This window comes from Lactuca serriola, chromosome 4 (genome assembly GCF_051521515.1).
Source record: "Lactuca serriola cultivar US96UC23 chromosome 4, Lser_US96UC23_V15, whole genome shotgun sequence".
Classification (NCBI taxonomy): Eukaryota; Viridiplantae; Streptophyta; class Magnoliopsida; order Asterales; family Asteraceae; genus Lactuca; species Lactuca serriola.
The window spans coordinates 324,593,104-324,611,248 of record NC_136411.1 but is presented as its reverse complement, the minus strand read 5'-3'; the positions used below and the strand labels follow the sequence as shown (position 1 = coordinate 324,611,248).

At 33.9% G+C, this 18,145-nt stretch overlaps 2 protein-coding genes across 3 annotated transcripts; both read left to right on the top strand.

The window, feature by feature from the left end:
* The first annotated feature begins 2,233 nt into the window (after positions 1–2,233).
* On the top strand, positions 2,234–4,085 carry LOC145097401 (putative glutamine amidotransferase GAT1_2.1). Its single transcript, XM_079034950.1, has 4 exons — positions 2,234–2,359; positions 2,648–3,387; positions 3,468–3,674; positions 3,762–4,085. The coding sequence occupies exons 1-4, from the start codon at positions 2,269–2,271 to the stop codon at positions 4,014–4,016; spliced, it is 1,293 nt and encodes a 430-aa protein (XP_078891076.1). The 5' UTR covers positions 2,234–2,268; the 3' UTR covers positions 4,017–4,085.
* Positions 4,086–4,265: 180 nt separating this feature from the next.
* LOC145097398 (LEAF RUST 10 DISEASE-RESISTANCE LOCUS RECEPTOR-LIKE PROTEIN KINASE-like 1.4) lies at positions 4,266–10,524 on the top strand. Of its 2 annotated transcripts, none has more exons than XM_079034947.1 (4): positions 4,266–5,110; positions 8,505–8,534; positions 8,631–8,945; positions 9,476–10,524. In XM_079034947.1, the coding sequence occupies exons 1-4, from the start codon at positions 4,360–4,362 to the stop codon at positions 10,417–10,419; spliced, it is 2,040 nt and encodes a 679-aa protein (XP_078891073.1). In that variant the 5' UTR covers positions 4,266–4,359; the 3' UTR covers positions 10,420–10,524. The 2 variants fall into 2 exon arrangements, with proteins under 2 accessions (XP_078891073.1, XP_078891072.1); XM_079034946.1 differs by lacking the exon at positions 4,266–5,110 and adding an exon at positions 7,375–8,310.
* The last annotated feature ends 7,621 nt before the right edge of the window (positions 10,525–18,145 follow it).

Sequence of the window (18,145 nt, the reverse complement as noted above, 5' to 3'; positions counted from 1 at the left end):
TAAGAACATGGTTATGCGCGAAGAAACGAGCACTCAAAACATATTGACCATGATCACCTAAAAAATCCCTTAATTGGAAAAGCATACCTAGAACAGCTTCCGTATCTCACTTGACCTCCTGACGAATCATCACTATCACACTGCTCCAACGAGCATACTAATGAACGAGACATAACCTCACGACACATCGAAACAATGACTCTGATATCACTTCTAAAATAATCAAGAAAATCACATTTATAAAGACACAATGATTAACATGGTTCGGTCAATATTATCAATATCCATATAGTAGGAAGATGTAGTCTTATTCACAAATTTAAGGTCGTACGTTATACCCACCACTAATAACTATAGTAGTGGGTGTCGCATCATCACCATTAACTACCATTAAATCTATAGCAAACCCACCACTACCACACCACTCCACATCATTTTTTTTTTTTTCTTTCAGTTAAAAAATACAATAAAAAATGGGGTCAGTTTTGTTAATATGCAAAAATATATAGACTGAAACTGACAATTTCTAAAAGTTTTGATTATCTCTTTCCCTCTAAAGCGCAAAACCCGTTGCATGCACTGTTCCTCCTATTTCCATATTGGCCATTTACGTTTGTCGTCTGCACCACAATTGAGCATGACTATGGCCGACCAAGAAAGGTCGGGATGGTTTGCACTATGAACTTCTGTGGCCACATAGACCACGACCTTACTCGTTCTCGGTATACCAGATGGTTAAATGTTAATTAACTAATTTAGAATGATTATTAGAAAGAAATAAAAATCATTTGTCTAATTAATTTGACGAATGGAAATATGAAATTGGTATTAGAAAATGAAAGTGATATTTTTATTTATGGTTTTTGATTCATGTTAACAACTTTTTTTAAATAGATAGATAAAAAAACACAAAAAAATATCACTCTCGTTAAAAAAAGGATCGACTTTGGAAATAAAAAATACGTCTGCAATATATGTTTTTCCTCTTACATGTTATTTATGGTTGTTCTTCCAAACAATTCTATATACACATGTAACATTAGGTTGGACGGTGTACTAACTGAAATGAGTGGGGGGAAAGCTTCCTCATTCTGGAACACTCTACTATGGGTGAGTAAAATAGGGTGAGGGAAAAAAACGAGGGGAGTTTATCCCTTTTTTTTTTTCTCGTGTGATTGATCAATATTATTTTTATTTTTATTTTTTTAGCTTTTTAATATTTATTAAATTATATATACCTACTTCAGAATTTTATATATATATATATATATATATATATATATATATATATATATATATATATATATATATATATCAAAATTATGGTTTTTTAATTCTTAACAAAATGAGTATAATATTTATATGAAATATATTTTAAAAAAAATGAAAGCACACACTCTAAATAAAAATGAAAGCACACACTCTAAATTTGGTAAGGGAAAAAAAGTGAGAAAGAATGCCATGTCATGCAAAAAATGAGAGAAGCTTCCCATACACTTTCAATCTAATGATATTTTTTGCATCTTATAAATTCGTTATACATAATGTTTGAATTCTTTATAAAATTTAAACTCAATTAAAATTTACATTTACATTTGGAATCACCTAACCTTTCTGTCATAATTCAGTAAAAGTGTTTTTTAAATGACCATATTTTTAATTTATTAATAACCTAATCAAATTAGTTACAAAAATGCAAAGTATATTTAAAATCTTAACTTATATGTATTTTCAAAATAATAATAATAATAATAATAATAATGACCTATTTGATAAAACTAGGTAGTAGTTGGTGATGATACAAATAGTGGACAACTTAGCTTTTATTTATTATATAAATTTTAATATAAATAGTTTGAAATTTTTTGAAATATATAAATTATATAAAAAAACAATTATTTAAAAAGATAAATATATAAATATATTTTTTTAAGTCAATCTTAAAAATTAACTAAAAGCCTTAAGATTTTTTTCTTAAATGCTTATGAATAGCTTTTAAATTGATAATATTTTTTTTTTGTTAAATATTCATTGTCAAATCGCCAAATGCAACCAAAGTATCTTTTTGATTTTGCAAATGTATCTTAGTCAAAATTAATTTTCAAGTTTCACGAGTTTAGGACATTCAAACAAAATTTTAAAGATGTTAATTATGTAAGAAACTTAAAAATCGTTTTAAATATTTGATAGTTATTAAACAATATAAAAATTGTTTTTCATACGCAAACGCGATTGCACCTTCTTGCCTTCTCTCAAACTCACACCGCCATGTTAACCACCGATCTCGCCACCATCTTACCTCGCGTGCTCATAGTATCCAGACGAAGCCTTCGCAAGAACAAGTTCGTTGATTTCGTCGGTATATGATTCTTCTACTTCGTTTATTCTTCTGATCAATCACTCATTTTCATTTTCTCATGCAACCCCAATCGAATCACGAACTTTATAATCATCGTCTTTTTCTCATGCATGTCCACATTCCTTTGATTAATTTGAAGTCTGTTTTTCATGATTTATTGTTAAATAGTCAGTCCTCACTTCGATTCGATTCAATTTAGTGTTCAATTCCACGAACTACTTGAATCCATGTTAAGATTTTCAGTGCGAATTTTGTTTTTCTGTGACCTAATAGTACTTTTCTTACCAGGTGAATATCATCTAGATCTAATTGTCGGATATGGAGCTGTTCCAGTGATTGTACCTCGAGTGACCGGAGTCAACATGTTACTAGAGAGCTTCGAGCCAATCCATGGAGTTCTTCTATGCGAAGGCGAAGACATCGATCCATCGCTTTACGAATCAGAAACAACGATTCTATCACCCGAAGAGTTGGATGAAATCAGACTCCTCCATTCCAGCGACACCACAATCGACAAAGAAAAGGACATTATCGAACTATCTCTTGCAAAACTCTGCTTAGAACGAAACATTCCTTACTTGGGAATATGCAGAGGTTCACAAATTCTAAATGTAGCATGTGGAGGTACGCTTTACCAAGATATTGAGAAGGAAATAGCGAAAAACTCTCCACAATTGAAGAAAGTGAGTCATATCGATTATGAAAACTACGATGGACATAGACATTTGGTCAAAATTGTGAAGAACACCCCTTTGCATCAATGGTTTCACGATTCTCTTGAAGATGACAAGATGGAGATTAAGGTCAATAGTTATCATCATCAAGGGGTTAAGAGATTAGCACAACGTTTCAAGCCCATGGCGTTTGCACCAGATGGATTGATAGAAGGGTTTTATGATCCAGACTCTTATAATCCTGAAGAAGGTAAGTTTATAATGGGATTACAGTTTCATCCTGAGCGAATGAGGAGATTAGCTTCAAATTCTTCAAATGAATTCGATTATCCTGGATGCCCTGCTGCGTATAAGGTGAATAGAATCTAATAATCTTCTCTTTCAATCAACTTTTTTTCAGTCTTCGCCATTGTTGACTGAATTTTCCTTTGAAGGAATTTGTGAAAGCAGTGTTGGCATATCAGAAGAAGCTTAACAACATGTTGAAAGTAGAGAATTCTTTAAAGCTTGATAAAGATTTGGAGCAAAGAAGAAAGGTTATTGTTCATAGCTTCTCTCTTGCAAGAAACATATACACAACAGGTAACAATTTTCATCCATCTGAAGAGTCTGATCTCAAACCAGGAGCAGAATTTCTTGAGGTAATGTATATACATGAACTAAACCACCATCATAAAAACTCATATTCTTCTCTTCACTCAATCATGGAGTTTTTTAATCGATTTCAGTCAAACACAGCGTTAAGTTTGCAACAAGAGAAGAGGTTGAAACAAATGGGAGCAACAGTAAGAAATTCATCTTCATACATGGAGAAAATGAAGCTAAATGAAGAAAGAGAGAAATTAGCGAGAGTTATGATGGGGAAAATGACAGTTGAACAGTTATCTGATTTATCTCTATTCTACCACATGATGGAGAAGATAAGCTCTGAAGTGTTAGACAAAAAGCTTCAAGATTCTTCAAGTCTTGATCGATCTTCCTGATTCAGACACTTTTTCAACTTATTTTTTAGTTTCTCAAAAGAATAAACAAAAAAAAAATTATGATTTACATTTACAGTAAGTCTTGTAAAAAAAACTCATCGAATCTTATAAACTTACACTATTAATATATTATATATACTTGTATATATAGCTTAAAACTACAATCCAACACTATAAAAGTCAACGAGTCTTGAAGAATCAAAAGTCAACATGAAATCGACATAAGAACAACTCATAGCTATTTTATCATAACTCATAAGTCAACTTTATCCTATCTTTGAAACCATCCAAGAATCCATCCATTTCTTGAAATTTCACAACCCAAAATCCTCTCTAATCCTCCATGAATCCCAAACATTTTCTCCTAAATTTTCTTACTTTGATTGTTCTTGGAGAATGTTCAACCACCATAGACAAATTCTATGCAACATGCAATGATTCCTTCACTTGTGGGACTATTTCGGGCTTCCAATTTCCATTTCGGAGACAAAACGACCCCACACACTGCGGATACCCGGGTTTTGAAATCAACTGTGATGAACATAACCCACCTACCATTACCATCAAGAACATGACTTACCGGATTCAGAGCATCGATCCAACGGTCCAGATTTTGAAGATTGTTCGAGAAGATATGATCGAGTCAATCTGTCCGCAAGATCAAGTCAACACCACCATGGATTACAACCTTTTCGATTACAATTCCGGCTACATGAACATGAGCTTTCTTTTCGGGTGTCCGGATTCTTGGAACGGAATGGGAGGTGGGTTTGATTTGTGTGGTAACAATGGGGGTAAACCGGTCTTTTTGACGGTAGGGGTACATGGGCCCGGGGATTGTGGAAGTAGTGTTGTGGTTCCCGTTCCGGTTGAGTTTGTGGACCCGAGTGCATCCGGTCGGGTTGTGGGAAACGGGTTTGAGGTTAGGTGGAAGGTGGATGATGAGGTTTGCACTGGGTGCAGGCAGTCTGGTGGACAGTGCATGTATGATAATAGTACACGCCTGACCGCCTGTAGTTGCCCGGATCAGGGTTTTTTGGCAGATAGTTGTGACAGAGTTAACAAAACTCGAGACGAGTCATCCCCGTCATCAAGTAAGAAACTATTTTTTATTTTGTTTTTATGAAAATGAATTATATTTCGGCATAGGTTATTGACAAATTAGAGGTCCACATGGACTATGCAACACTGACTAGAAAAAGCCTAAAAATTTTCAGTCCAGAAAAAACCTTGATCGGCTTCTGGACTGGTCATTTCAGATACAAAAATTAGGTCTATTCAGCTGGACAGTCTGAAAAAGTCTGAAAAAGTTTGTAAGCTTTGGTCTTTTTATGTATACCTCTAGCCAAAGTATGGTAATGATAAGAAACCTAAGTTTTGTTTAGAAGGGGAGTTCGATTCAAATTTAAGCATGGTGGATTAGAATTTACGGTAATTAATTTGACCACTTGATGCTGGTTAAGTGAAACAGTTAAATCGGGCCAAATTTAGAAATTTGGTCCTTCGTCTTGAGTTGAGTTTAAGTCCCCTAAAATCTTGACTTAAATGATATTTAGAATGTGTAAGTAAATCATTTAGAGTGAAATATGTTATTTAATAAGTTATACAAATCAAATATTTTGGTCTTTTGAAAATTGACGTGCAAAAGTATATGTTTCTTATGACTTAAGAATTAGAGTTCACGTTATACATGTTTATCTTGACGTGGTTTCTCATAAGTATATCTTTTTAGTTGTTAATATACTTACTCAACTAACGCTTCATTATTTTAATATAGAAATAGCGTTTTAAAATGAAATTAACTAAAATGAACGTTGCATAAATTATATATATTAATAAAGTAGATATTAGATTAAAAAGCCTGCAAAATATATAAATAATTGTGGTTCTTCCCATGGTGCATTATTCAAATGATAGTTGTTGGTCCGTGGTAGATTAATAAATATTGAAAGACTTCTCATTTAAAGAATTTCTCGCGTAATTTACACCACTTTATCTTGTTTTAAATTTATGGCATTGTACTTCATACCAATTTATTTTTCTTTAATTTGACAAAGTCATAAAAAGTGGTTAAAGTCATAATTTTAATAATGACAAATTAATAACCAATATTGCTACCCCTACCCCCACCTCCCTTCCTCACATCCATTCCTATATCATATTTGCCTTTATATTTCGTCATAGATAATGCATATAATATTTGCCTTTATATTACATCATAGTATTCGAGTTTGATATTTTTCGTTTTATGTCAAACAACTAGTATTTGTACTCAAACAATCCGTATAACCTAATGTATTCTATTATATATTTATTCGGCATAAAACAACAAAATCTCTCTCTCTCTCTCTCTCTCTCTCTCTCTCTCTCTCTCTCTCTCTCTCTCTTACGTTTGTCGTAGACAATACCACGTAAATAGATTGTATATATCTTTGTTTCCGCTTGCATTATTACTCTGTGTTAAATCATTTATCAAGTTGTTGAAGTGCTTAAAACCTAACAGCCACTGCCCGCCACCACCATCTTTCATTGTCTCCACCACCATGAGAACATAACCACCTCCCACAACCACCACATTGTCCTTCGCCACGACAAGAAGATAAACACCTCCGGCCACCACCACATCGTTCTTCTAACTATTCTCTTCAAAATCAGTTGTTGGAATTGAAACCCCGAGAACCATGACTTAGTTAAATCCATATATTTCGATCGTCATTATGTGCACCATCATTCATCAAGTATTTACCAATTATAATCGGAGGATATGTGTGCTATGAACTAACTTAATAAAAAGAAATTTATCAAGTATTTACCCTCTTAATTCTTACTAGACGTTGGAGAATCTAGTTCTCTCCAAAATTCTTCCCAATTCACAAAAGATGCCTCTACCTTATTTCTCAAGCCTACTTAAAGGACAACATACTAACAAATAAATTTCTAGTTTACCCCTCCATTACGAAAGGATTCCCCAACTCATGTCCCTAAAGAGCCACTTTGTCCTCAAGGTGAAAGGAAGGAAAGTCACGATGCAAGGCTTCCATGCATCTGTTTGAACATCCACTATAGGGAATGATTGATTCCCAATAGCCTTTTTCGTTAAATCAGAAAAAGGATTCTTTCTTTACTTAAAGAAAAAAAAAAATCCAAACTACTATGATTTCTATGTAATTTGACCAATTGTATATTAATTTTTAAGAGATTAATTTTTTCCCACCATTACTTACTAATACTTTTTGTAATTTGTTTAATGTATACTTTTGAAGAACCACATGGTTTTTTTTTCTTCTTTTTATTCATTTTATTTCGGTTTTCTTATAACTTTATGGATGACATCTTCGTTTTGTGATTAAAATAAAACACATGGAAGATAAAATCAACAATAACTGACTGAAAAATCGTATATTAATTTCGGGGCCCCGAATCAAACTACTCAAGTTTCGGATTTTTCCCGTTAATTTCAAAACTTTTGTGCCACTTTTTGGCCGATTAAAATGGCGCTTCACTATTACAATCTCTCCCAAAATGCCTCCGCCGTATCTCTCCTCCGCCACCTTCCTCCTCCTCTTCCTCCTCTACTCCAGCCACCTAACCGTATCTCTTACAGAACCCACCTTCCCCTCCTTCCCAGGCTGCGACGGAACTTTCTCTTGTGGCAACATCCACAACCTCAGCTACCCTTTCACCGGCGGTGATCGACCCGATCACTGTGGTCCACCTGAATTCCGACTTATCTGTACTACAAACGAGTACCCTGAGTTAATCTCCGAACCAGTTACTTACCGGGTTCTCGAAGCTAACTTGACCGGAAAAACCCTCGTACTAGCCAGATCGGACTTATGGAAAAATCCTTGTCCTACCACCTTTCTTAATTCGACTCTCGATTCGAATTACTTTGATGCTGGTGGCGTTGAGAATGTTGATCTCACCATTTTCTTTGGATGTAGTTCGTCGCTCATGCCTATCCAACCACAACACCGGTTTTTTTGTGACGTAGGTGGTGTGGATCTTACAGATTCGTACTTTTTAATCGGGAATGTTCCTATTGAACCGATATTAAAGATGATACACTGTTTTAAGGGTGTGAGGACTCCGTTGTTAAGAACTGTTGCTGATGATCTCAATCAAAGTATGTTGACTCTTGCAGAAGCTTTGACTATGGGTTTTCAGGTTACCTACAGTAATCCGTTTGAGGAGAAGTGTTTAGAGTGTGGTAGGTTGCAAGGGAAATGTGGATTCAACGATGCTACAGGCCAACCCATTTGTATTTGCAACAGTAGTATATGTATCCCACCAGGTGTTCGACATAATGCCTTCTCATATTATATCACTCAAAACCAACAATTTCAATACATGCTTATAGTTATAGTCATATTCGTAATATTTCCCAAGTGGGATATTTCAATCTTTTATGAGTTTTATCTTTTAAGTAATTATTTTGATAGGATGATTTGGAAGCTAATATTTTCTTGAAATTCTGTTTATTTGCAGGGAAATCAAGGAAAGGGCCTGTGACTATAAGTATGGATTCTATTCTATCATTAAATAGACTTAAATTTCTTTCTTAATCATCATTTTAAGTAACTAAATTTTACTATTTTTTTCTTTAAATTCTAGTTCTTTCAACCCTTGGAGTGATTCTTGTTGTTTGTGGTGTTGCATTGGGAATCTTTGTTTGTAAACAAAGGAGGAAAAGGCGTAATAGAAAAGAAGCATCATCCTTAAAAACCGAGGGCAAAGGACTAACGAGTTATACCCAATCTAATTTCAGTTCTAGCATCCCTTCATATCCTTCACCAACAACTAAAGACTTCACAAATTGCTCCTATTTTGGAGCTCAAGTTTTTACCTATGAAGAACTAGAACTAGCTACCGATAACTTCAATGATTCAAGAGAACTCGGTGACGGTGGCTACGGAACTGTTTACCATGGTAAAATACTATAATCCTTAAATATCGTAAACATAGAGTCTCACATCAGATAGACACAGTCCCATCTGTCTCTATATATCAGCTCTCTTTTCGAGAGAAAATCTAGAATGTCACATATCTAACATGGTATCAAAGATAAAATCAATAGATATGTGAAAATCAAGAATTTCACATATCTATATATGTACGTCAGAGTCTCAAATCAGCTAGACAGACTCCACGTCAGAGTCTCACCTCTATTTTCTAGAGAAAATCAAGAATTTCACATATCTAACATGGCATCAGAGCTAAAATCAACATATATGTGAAAATCAAGAATTTCAAATATCTATATATGTACGTCAGAGTCTCACATCAATAAGACAGCAAGACAGAGTCCTATCTTACTCTAGATATGTATGTCATAGTCCCACCTCTCATTTTGAGAGAAAATAAAAAATTCCACATATCTAACATGGTATCAGAGCTAGATAAAATCAAGGATTAAACATATCCGCATATCTAACAGTACAAATCTTGAAATTCTCTAGGTAAGCTTCTCGATGGGCGAGAAGTAGCAGTGAAACGTCTATACGAAAACAATTTCAAACGCGTACATCAATTCATGAATGAAATTGAAATCTTGACAAAACTACAACACAAAAACCTCGTAAAACTATACGGATGCACTTCAAAACGAAGCCGCGAACTACTACTCGTATACGAATACGTTCCAAATGGCACAGTAGGGGATCATCTTCATGGAAAACTATCAAACTCAAACTCAAACTCAAACATGTTTCCATGGGCTATACGCCTCAACATCGCCCTAGAAACAGCCGAAGCACTAGCCTACCTCCATGAATCCGACATCATACATCGCGACGTAAAAACCAATAACATTCTCTTAGACAAAAGTTTCAAAGTCAAAGTTGCTGATTTTGGTTTATCAAGATTGTTTCCAAACAACGCGACACATGTCTCAACGGCCCCACAAGGGACACCTGGCTATGTGGACCCCGAATACTACCAATGTTACCAGTTGACCGACAAGAGTGATGTTTTTAGTTTCGGGGTGGTTTTGATTGAGCTTATTTCTTCTTTACAAGCCGTTGATACTAATAGAGATAGGCTCGATATAAACTTGGCTGCAATGGGGGTTAGTAAAATTCAGAATCATATGTTGGGGGAGTTGGTGGATGAGAGGATTGGGTTTGAGAGTGATGGGGAGGTGAGGCGGATGGTTACACTGGTGGCGGAGTTGGCTTTCCGGTGTCTGCAACCGGAGGCGGATATGAGGCCGACGATGAAGGAGGTGGTGGAGATTTTGAGAGGGATTCAGAATGATGAAATGAATGCTCAGAAACCGGAGGTTGTTGATTTTGTGGTGGAGTGTGGGCTCTTTAAGGATCATAATACACAACCACCATCCCCGGAGTATGGTGTTACTAACAAATTGGTTAATGGGTCATTGCCAAATTCTTCTGATGGTTGATAGAACTTTCTTGCGTATTAAGAGTTTGGTTATGCACTGTGTTTTGAGTTTTGTTACAATCATGATCACTTTTTGGTATGTGACTTTAGTTTTGATGTTCATTAATCTAAATTGATCAAACGTAAGAGAATTATATATCCATTTAACAAAAATGCAATGAATGAACAATATTCACGTGTGTCACGTAAGATTTTTGTGTATATATAGTATAGGGCCTTTTAGCCATCTTCAATTTATACACTCCAGATCCTCGTCTCCATTATATGCAAAACATGTACCTAATATATATATATATATATATATATATATATATATATATATATATATATATATATATATATATATATATCCATTTAACAAAAATGGAACAAAGAGTTATTATCATAATAACGAAACACCGAAAATTCTGTAAAATGACCCGTTTGGTTCGGAGTAACTGATCATAACATTTTTTCTTTCATTTCTTAACTTGCAATAATAATTAAATTTCGTACGTGGCAAGGTGTATACAATAAATTTGGAAAAAAATAATCATTCAACAGAAGAGCATATATGATCCACTACTAGAAATGAACTCTTTCCGACAAAAAATACATCCGAAAATATGTCCTAGGAACTTTTTCGGAGGGATTTCTGACACTTATTCAGCGACATTTGAAACAAAGTACTTATGGTCGGAAGTTCCCTTACTTTTCTCATACATGTCATTTTGCTTGGGTTCCGAGAGACTTTTCTGATGGAACATAATTCCAAAGCAGCATTTCCGAGGAAAATAACTCCAAGGCATTTCCGTGGAAATCCGTTTTTTTAGTGACACTATTTGGAAAGATTTTAATAGGCATTTCCGAGGGAGGATAATGACTTGAAAGGGTAATAAACTTTTGATTTTGTTCATGCTTAGTCAATAAACTTTTTTTCATTTTCTATTTGTCACTAAACTATTGAAATTGTTCATATTTTACCCTTACAACCGGTCATAAGGATAAAATGTGAACAGTTTCAATAGTTCAGTGATAAATAGATAATGAAAAAAAGTTTAGTGTCTAAATATGAACAAAGTTTAAGGTTTGTTTCCCTATAAAAAAAAGTTCAATAACTAAATATGAATAAACTTTCCTCTTGTATTGTGGTTTAGCAAATTATGTATTTTTGTTAAATTTTAACAATATTTGTTGATTAAGAAATCTATGAAAAGAAAAACCCCCGAAAAAGGTATAAAAAACGAAAAACAAAACCAACAATATATGTATAAGTTTTATGTTATAAAACTATACAATATTATATGTATAAAAATTATCCTAATATTATATGTATGAATTTTGTTGTAAAATTATGCAACATGTATACTGACATACATTAAACCATATACATTGGTTATAAAAAATACATATGTACATTGATACATTATATATATATATATATATATATATATATATATATATATATATATATATATATATATATATATATATATATATTGTTATACTCAATTTATTGACATACATCATATTAGTATATTACAATTAAATAAGATATCGAAAATGAAAGTCAAGTTGTTTAGAATTTAGATATTTTTAATTTACCCGGACAATTGAGTTATATTTGAAATTGTATTTTCTTTAAAAAAATTGAATAATTATTGAAATTTATGATTATTTAACTAGACATGTAGAGTTAAATAAAACCGTTAACATGTTTTATTAAGTGTTGCACTCAAACCACACCATCCATATTACCTTTACAAAAAAAAAAATAGTTATATATTCAACAATTAAAACGACGTTATTTTTTTCTTTCAAAAAAGTCATTCATAATTTTAAAAGGTTTTAGAAAAAAACAATTCATATTTAAATAACTATTTTAGTCATTGGATTTTTTTAGAGGGAAACGAACTTTCGACTTTGTTTACATTTAGTCACTAAACTTTTTTTCATTATCTATTTACCACTGAACTATTAAAACTGTTCACAATTTACCCTTATGATCGGTTATTCATATAACGTATTAAAAAGTTATGCATTTTGAAAGTTTTTTTTACAATGTATTCCTTATATGTTATAAAATTAAAAATAAATTTGAATTAGCCGACAAAGTCTTAATAAAAGTTAGTATTCCTTGACAGGTGTAATATGGAGCTTCCATGTCACCAGGCGCAGTGTACCCTTTAGATTTTTCTATATATAACTTGATTTTCTTGCTTATTTTTCTCAATTTTCTTCCCAAACTCTCCCAAAACTTTTCCTGCATCCCGAGGCCCGAATTTAGGAGTTTTCTAGTATTAGTAGCGAAGCTTTGGAGCAACGAAAGGTCCAATAAAAAGAGCTTTCGGTATCAAAGTTCTACCCGAGCAGTTTTCGGTTTTTCGCTAGAAAACCTGTAAGTTGAGTTATACTTACTATGCTTTAAGTATAACTTATATTTAGTTCGTATTTGTTATTATGAACTTATGAATAAGATTTATGAGTAGTATCGGTCGTTATACTGATCGATCTACTTATGAGAGTGATGTCTAGACTAGATCAGTAGGGTGTTTAAAGTGAATTTCCAAACTGTACATCTTTTTAGCAAACGGATCCTACCTCTAGAATGACCTTACTTGGTCATCCCTTATCTGATAGAACACAGTATTCCTTTGTAATTATTGATGAATTTAAATTACTATTATTATAGCCACAAATAATACAAATGATAATTGAAACTTAGTAATATTAATATATAGGTCTTTTAAATGGAAAAACTAAAGTGATAGACAAACCATAGACTTAACCACAAGTCTTTTACCTACAATCAAGTGAGTGTATAATTACTTTCATCTTACACATAGATACAAAATATTTAAATAATTAATTGATACATGCGTTTATTATGATATTTATGCTAGATAAGGTAACTTGACTGGTTTTATGTGTACATGAATCATATATTGATAAAGTATTGATCTATTTTAAATATGTTACTTAAATTATATTGGGTAGAGAAGGGTTGTGAAAGATATGTAACACCGTGAATTTAAAAATAATTTTTCGCATTTAATAAAGACAAACTTCATTTAATATTCATAAAAACATCATTGTTTATAATTTATTTCATAACATAAATAAAACCCCAAGATCACATAATATAAAATCCCGCGTGTGTACACTGATCAGGCCGGCGCCTTCCCGCGATCCTCACTAGTACCTGAAACAAATAACACCAACACTGTAAGCATAAAGCTTAGTGAGTCCCCCAAAATACCATATAACACATATTAGCCACTCGAGGCTATAACTCTGTGGGTCCGTGCACCCATACTCTGTGAACCCTCAGGTTCTAACTCTGTACACAAGCATAGCATAAATCACATAGAAGAATGCAGTGCAACACATAACATATATAGCATACAAATACTTTATCATATAACTCTGGTTACCTACTCAAGGTAAAGTATAGTGAGGAGACTCACCTCGCGTGTCTCGATATCTCACAACCTGGGAATCCCTCGTGCCCGATTCTCCGAGCTCTAATCCTCCTATAACATCATAATGTCCCTAGTTAACACTTTATATCTCTAATGTTGACTATCCCTAAGAAGTCAACACAGGTCCACTCTGGTCAACGGTCAACGGTCAACGGTCAACTTTGACCGGACTCGGCGAGTGCTAGGGCGACTCGGCGAGTCTACACGTTCTCACCAATTCTCTAAGATTCCCTTTCTACTCGTCGAGTACCCCCTTGACTCGACGAGTTCCTCCTGGAAGAATCGCGGGGCCACCCCGACTCAACTCGCCGAGTCTGAAGAACAACTCGGTGAGTCCCAGTTAATCTTCAAGCTACTCGCCGAGTCTGTTCATCGGACTCGGCGAGTCCATGCCATGCAACCGCTCCAACTGCTTCCTAAGGTCAGATCTGCTCCGACAATTCACAGGTCTGGCCTTCCTAAACTGGTTCATCACGTAAAGCCCTCATTTCGGTGCTCATAATACACCCCAAGACTCATAATTTACATTTTGACCTAAGGCATAAGGATTCCAATCCAAAACCTCCATTGATTCCCGAAATGCTCAGGCATGGGACATTCTGGACTTCTAAGGGTCCCAATATAGGGTTCCAATCGCTTGGGGGACTAGGGAAACACTCAATCTAGCCACAAAAGGGTTCAATAAACCCTAAATCTATATACACATCAACATAGAAGAATGCAACTCGAAAATATTACTTGAATAACGTTGCTCTGTGTCCCAAATCCTCAGAATGTGGCTTCTCTTGTTGTTCCCTTAACCAAGCCTCCTCCTCCTTGCACAATAACACTTCCAAGATCAATAATGGTCTTCAACCTTGCTCCAGATGCTCACAATCGAATTAGGGTTTCTCTCAGAGGACTAGGATGAACAATGACGGCCATAAGGCCCCTTATATACGTCCCATACCTGGACGGTTAGGGTTTCGCTAAACAGCGTAGACTCGCCGAGTCCATATCCGGACTCGTCGAGTCCAGTCGCGAACCCGCGACCAGATCCGCGATCCTACTCGGCGAGTCTGAGCTCCAACTCGCCGAGTCCCCTCTTAAAACACCCAAAAATCATAAATATAACGATACCTGGAATTCCGGGCTGTTACAAGATAAAATAATGGCGTGTGGCCATGACCATTCTATACTATTGTACTGATGAAACTAGTCATCTAGGAAAGTATATATGATGATCATTGACTATTCTAGATAGTCTTCTGGAACACTGACATGCTCATTGCCTATAGGTGTTAATGAATTGTGTGTTCATTCAAAGTACTCTATCCTCCCATGGTTACCTTTATTGACTTACAATGATCCTTCGTGCGTCGTGCATGCTATCGGCCAGGGTGACGTGTTGATCATTCACCGGTGCACATGTCGCATTCCTGTGGTATGCCAGTGCGCGCCGCACATCTTATCTCTGTGCACGAAAATTTATGTTTTCTTAAAAACTCCATATCTTCTCTGCATGAGCTCTCTTATTGACGAGTTTTATATCCACGTGTATCTATCAATGAGACCTACAACTTTCATTTAGACTCTGTGGGTAATTTTGACTTTATAATAAAAGTTATATTTTTAATAGGTTTAAACTGTTAAATTCCGTTAAAATTTTATAACTCTCTCGTATGACGTCCGTTCTCGACTGTCTTTATATCGACAAATTCCTTATCAAGAGATCTTGAATTCTTGTTTAGATCGTTTCGGCTAACGATCAACCGATCTAATATTCGATTTCTACGCTAAACTGTAACGTTGAAATATTAGAAAAATCATAACTTCCCCTTTTGAAGTCAGATTTGAGCATTCTCTATACAGACACTCTCGGTTTTATGACTTTTATTTAGATTACTTAGGTTAATAAACAACCTATCTCCAATTCACTATCTACAATACATTGTGTGATTGTGAAACTTCAAAAGTCTATAACTTCTGAATACACAGTTGAATTTTAGTGTGCTTTATGTGTACGGCTTCATATCGCAACTCTTACATTTCCCGTAAAGATTATTTTTCTAAAATAATCTTTTATCGAGATTTCCATTTCGTCGTTTATTGATAAACTACTAAAAATGACTTTATAATACGTAGCCTAGAACGCACACGACTAATGATAATCTTAAACGAAGATTTATATTATTATCGTTATCTATTATATATCTTAAATGTCTAGCCCGAAGTTGCGGGGGTTATAGTTATCCTGCTAGATTGATGGTAACCGATCAATTGGTTTAAAAGCGAGTTTGTAGAGATCTTCATTTGTAGGGTTCTTCATTTATTTGTAGTACAAATAAATCGACTTTGTAGGGGTATTCATTTATTTGTTCTACAAATCGACCTTGTAGAGGTCTTTATTTATTTGTTGTACAAATCAAGCTTTTAAACAACAATGGCATATCCTGAAAGGGTTATTATGCCTTTTTCGCTGACATGTAAGTGAGTTTTAACCATTACACTGACTTTGATTTATTTGTTGTACAAAGCGAGCTTCTATACCAAAATAACATCACATGGATCGGTTGGTTGACATTGCAACAAAATTGTAAATGTAATGACATAATTGAGAAAAATACTCGATGTCAAAATAAAAATTTTATGGTAATATAGTGACTTCTTGCGGTTTGAAACTCGGTGTCAAAATCGTGATTTTGGTAAACTTAATGACTTTATTGCAATTCGGGAAAAGTGGTTCCCGGGAGAATAGGAAAAACCAGTCATTTGGTTGATATTGCAACAAAATTGTAAATATAATGACATAATTACAAAAAAAATAAAAATAAAAAAATAACTCGGTACCAAAATCGAAATTTTATGGTAATATAGTGACTTTTTTGCAATTTACCAAATAATGTAATATATAAGGTTTTTTATAATCTTAACACTAGGTATTAGACTTAAAATTTTTAGAGTAGGAAAGGAAGAAAATTTGAAGAAAATTACAAAGTGTGCCTTCGAATTCCATTTTGTAAAGGAAATCGGATCTTTCCCATATCCATCCGATTACATCCATATTTACCGTTATCTTATTTATTTGAATCATCATCTAGTTTTCTATTTTATCTATGTTTCTTGGAAACTTGTATAAATAGTCTTGGTGCTTTTTTTTTACAAATCAATGAATCAGTTTTTACCCCTTTATCGATTTCATTACATTTTGACGGAGAGGGAGAGGAGATACTGTAGCGTGATTTGATGTTAAGAACAGTACCAATATATTGTAAAATGTTAATGTGTATAATATAATTAGGCTTTGGTGAATAAAAAACTTATTCTAAATATAGCAACCCATTAATTTTCTCATCTTCTACTAATGTAATTTGACTTCAACTTTGAAGTAAGATAATATCCTACCACTCCTCTCCCCTGTTTTAACTTCAACATAACCCATTTTGTTCATTGATTTTAGCCTCTAGAAATAGCTTACATATGATCCTTTTAGTTCCAACAACAGACCTAGATGGTATGTTTGCATCCCGGTACCTGGTTTTCAGTTCGGGTTCCCTATCCGCACTTACACTCATTTAACTTTAATGATTTCCCAATCAAATTGACTGGAATATGGATTTAAATCAATTTTATTGACATTCTACTATAAATATTCTTATTAATGAGTATATTTATAGGTACATAATTTTGTTTAATAGGTTAATGCACAAGTTCAATGCTTACACACTATGTCTTCTTATCATGTGTGGTAGCAAATTCAATTGTTTTGTTCATAACATGTTTTTAATATAATAAAAAACTTATTGAGAAATCAGAATTATAATTTATACCCCACTAATACTACACTACAACTCAATGACATTTCGAACTTTTTCTATAGCTCGAGTAATCAGATTAATCTTATTCTATAAAACAACCAAATTTCTGATTTTACAACATCGGAGATTGAAGTTCAAACATATGTAAAACTCATTCAAATTTAGAAAAAAAAAAAAAAATTCAAGTTATGTCCGCATAGATTTAGACCCAAAGTCTACTTGGAAACCATGTACATAAAAACAGCTTTATCGCTAAGTTACTAACAAGTCAACATTGTACTATCTTAAACCAATAATAAAACACCATAACCCCAATTAAATATCCATCAATCAACTTTTCAAACGTGGTAGTTGATGCTTGGGTGATTCCTAAAGCAATCTCACTCAAAAACCCACCCACTTCCCTAGTCTTCAACCCTATTCAAGATTCAGTTCAGAGCTTTACTACTTCACCTTCTCCAAATTCTCC

What these genes read in the sequence shown, in the direction of transcription:
- LOC145097401 (XM_079034950.1), top strand. Translation starts at nt 2,269, where the DNA reads ATGTTAACCACCGATCTCGCCACCATCTTACCTCGCGTGCTCATAGTA. An exon ending in GATGCCCTGCTGCGTATAAG is followed by an intron (nt 3,388 to 3,467) that starts GTGAATAGAATC and finishes TTTCCTTTGAAG; the next exon opens with GAATTTGTGAAAGCAGTGTT. An exon ending in CAGGAGCAGAATTTCTTGAG is followed by an intron (nt 3,675 to 3,761) that starts GTAATGTATATA and finishes AATCGATTTCAG; the next exon opens with TCAAACACAGCGTTAAGTTT.
- LOC145097398 (XM_079034946.1), top strand. Translation starts at nt 7,539, where the DNA reads ATGCCTCCGCCGTATCTCTCCTCCGCCACCTTCCTCCTCCTCTTCCTC. An exon ending in GAAAGGGCCTGTGACTATAA is followed by an intron (nt 8,535 to 8,630) that starts GTATGGATTCTA and finishes TTTAAATTCTAG; the next exon opens with TTCTTTCAACCCTTGGAGTG. An exon ending in CTACGGAACTGTTTACCATG is followed by an intron (nt 8,946 to 9,475) that starts GTAAAATACTAT and finishes GAAATTCTCTAG; the next exon opens with GTAAGCTTCTCGATGGGCGA.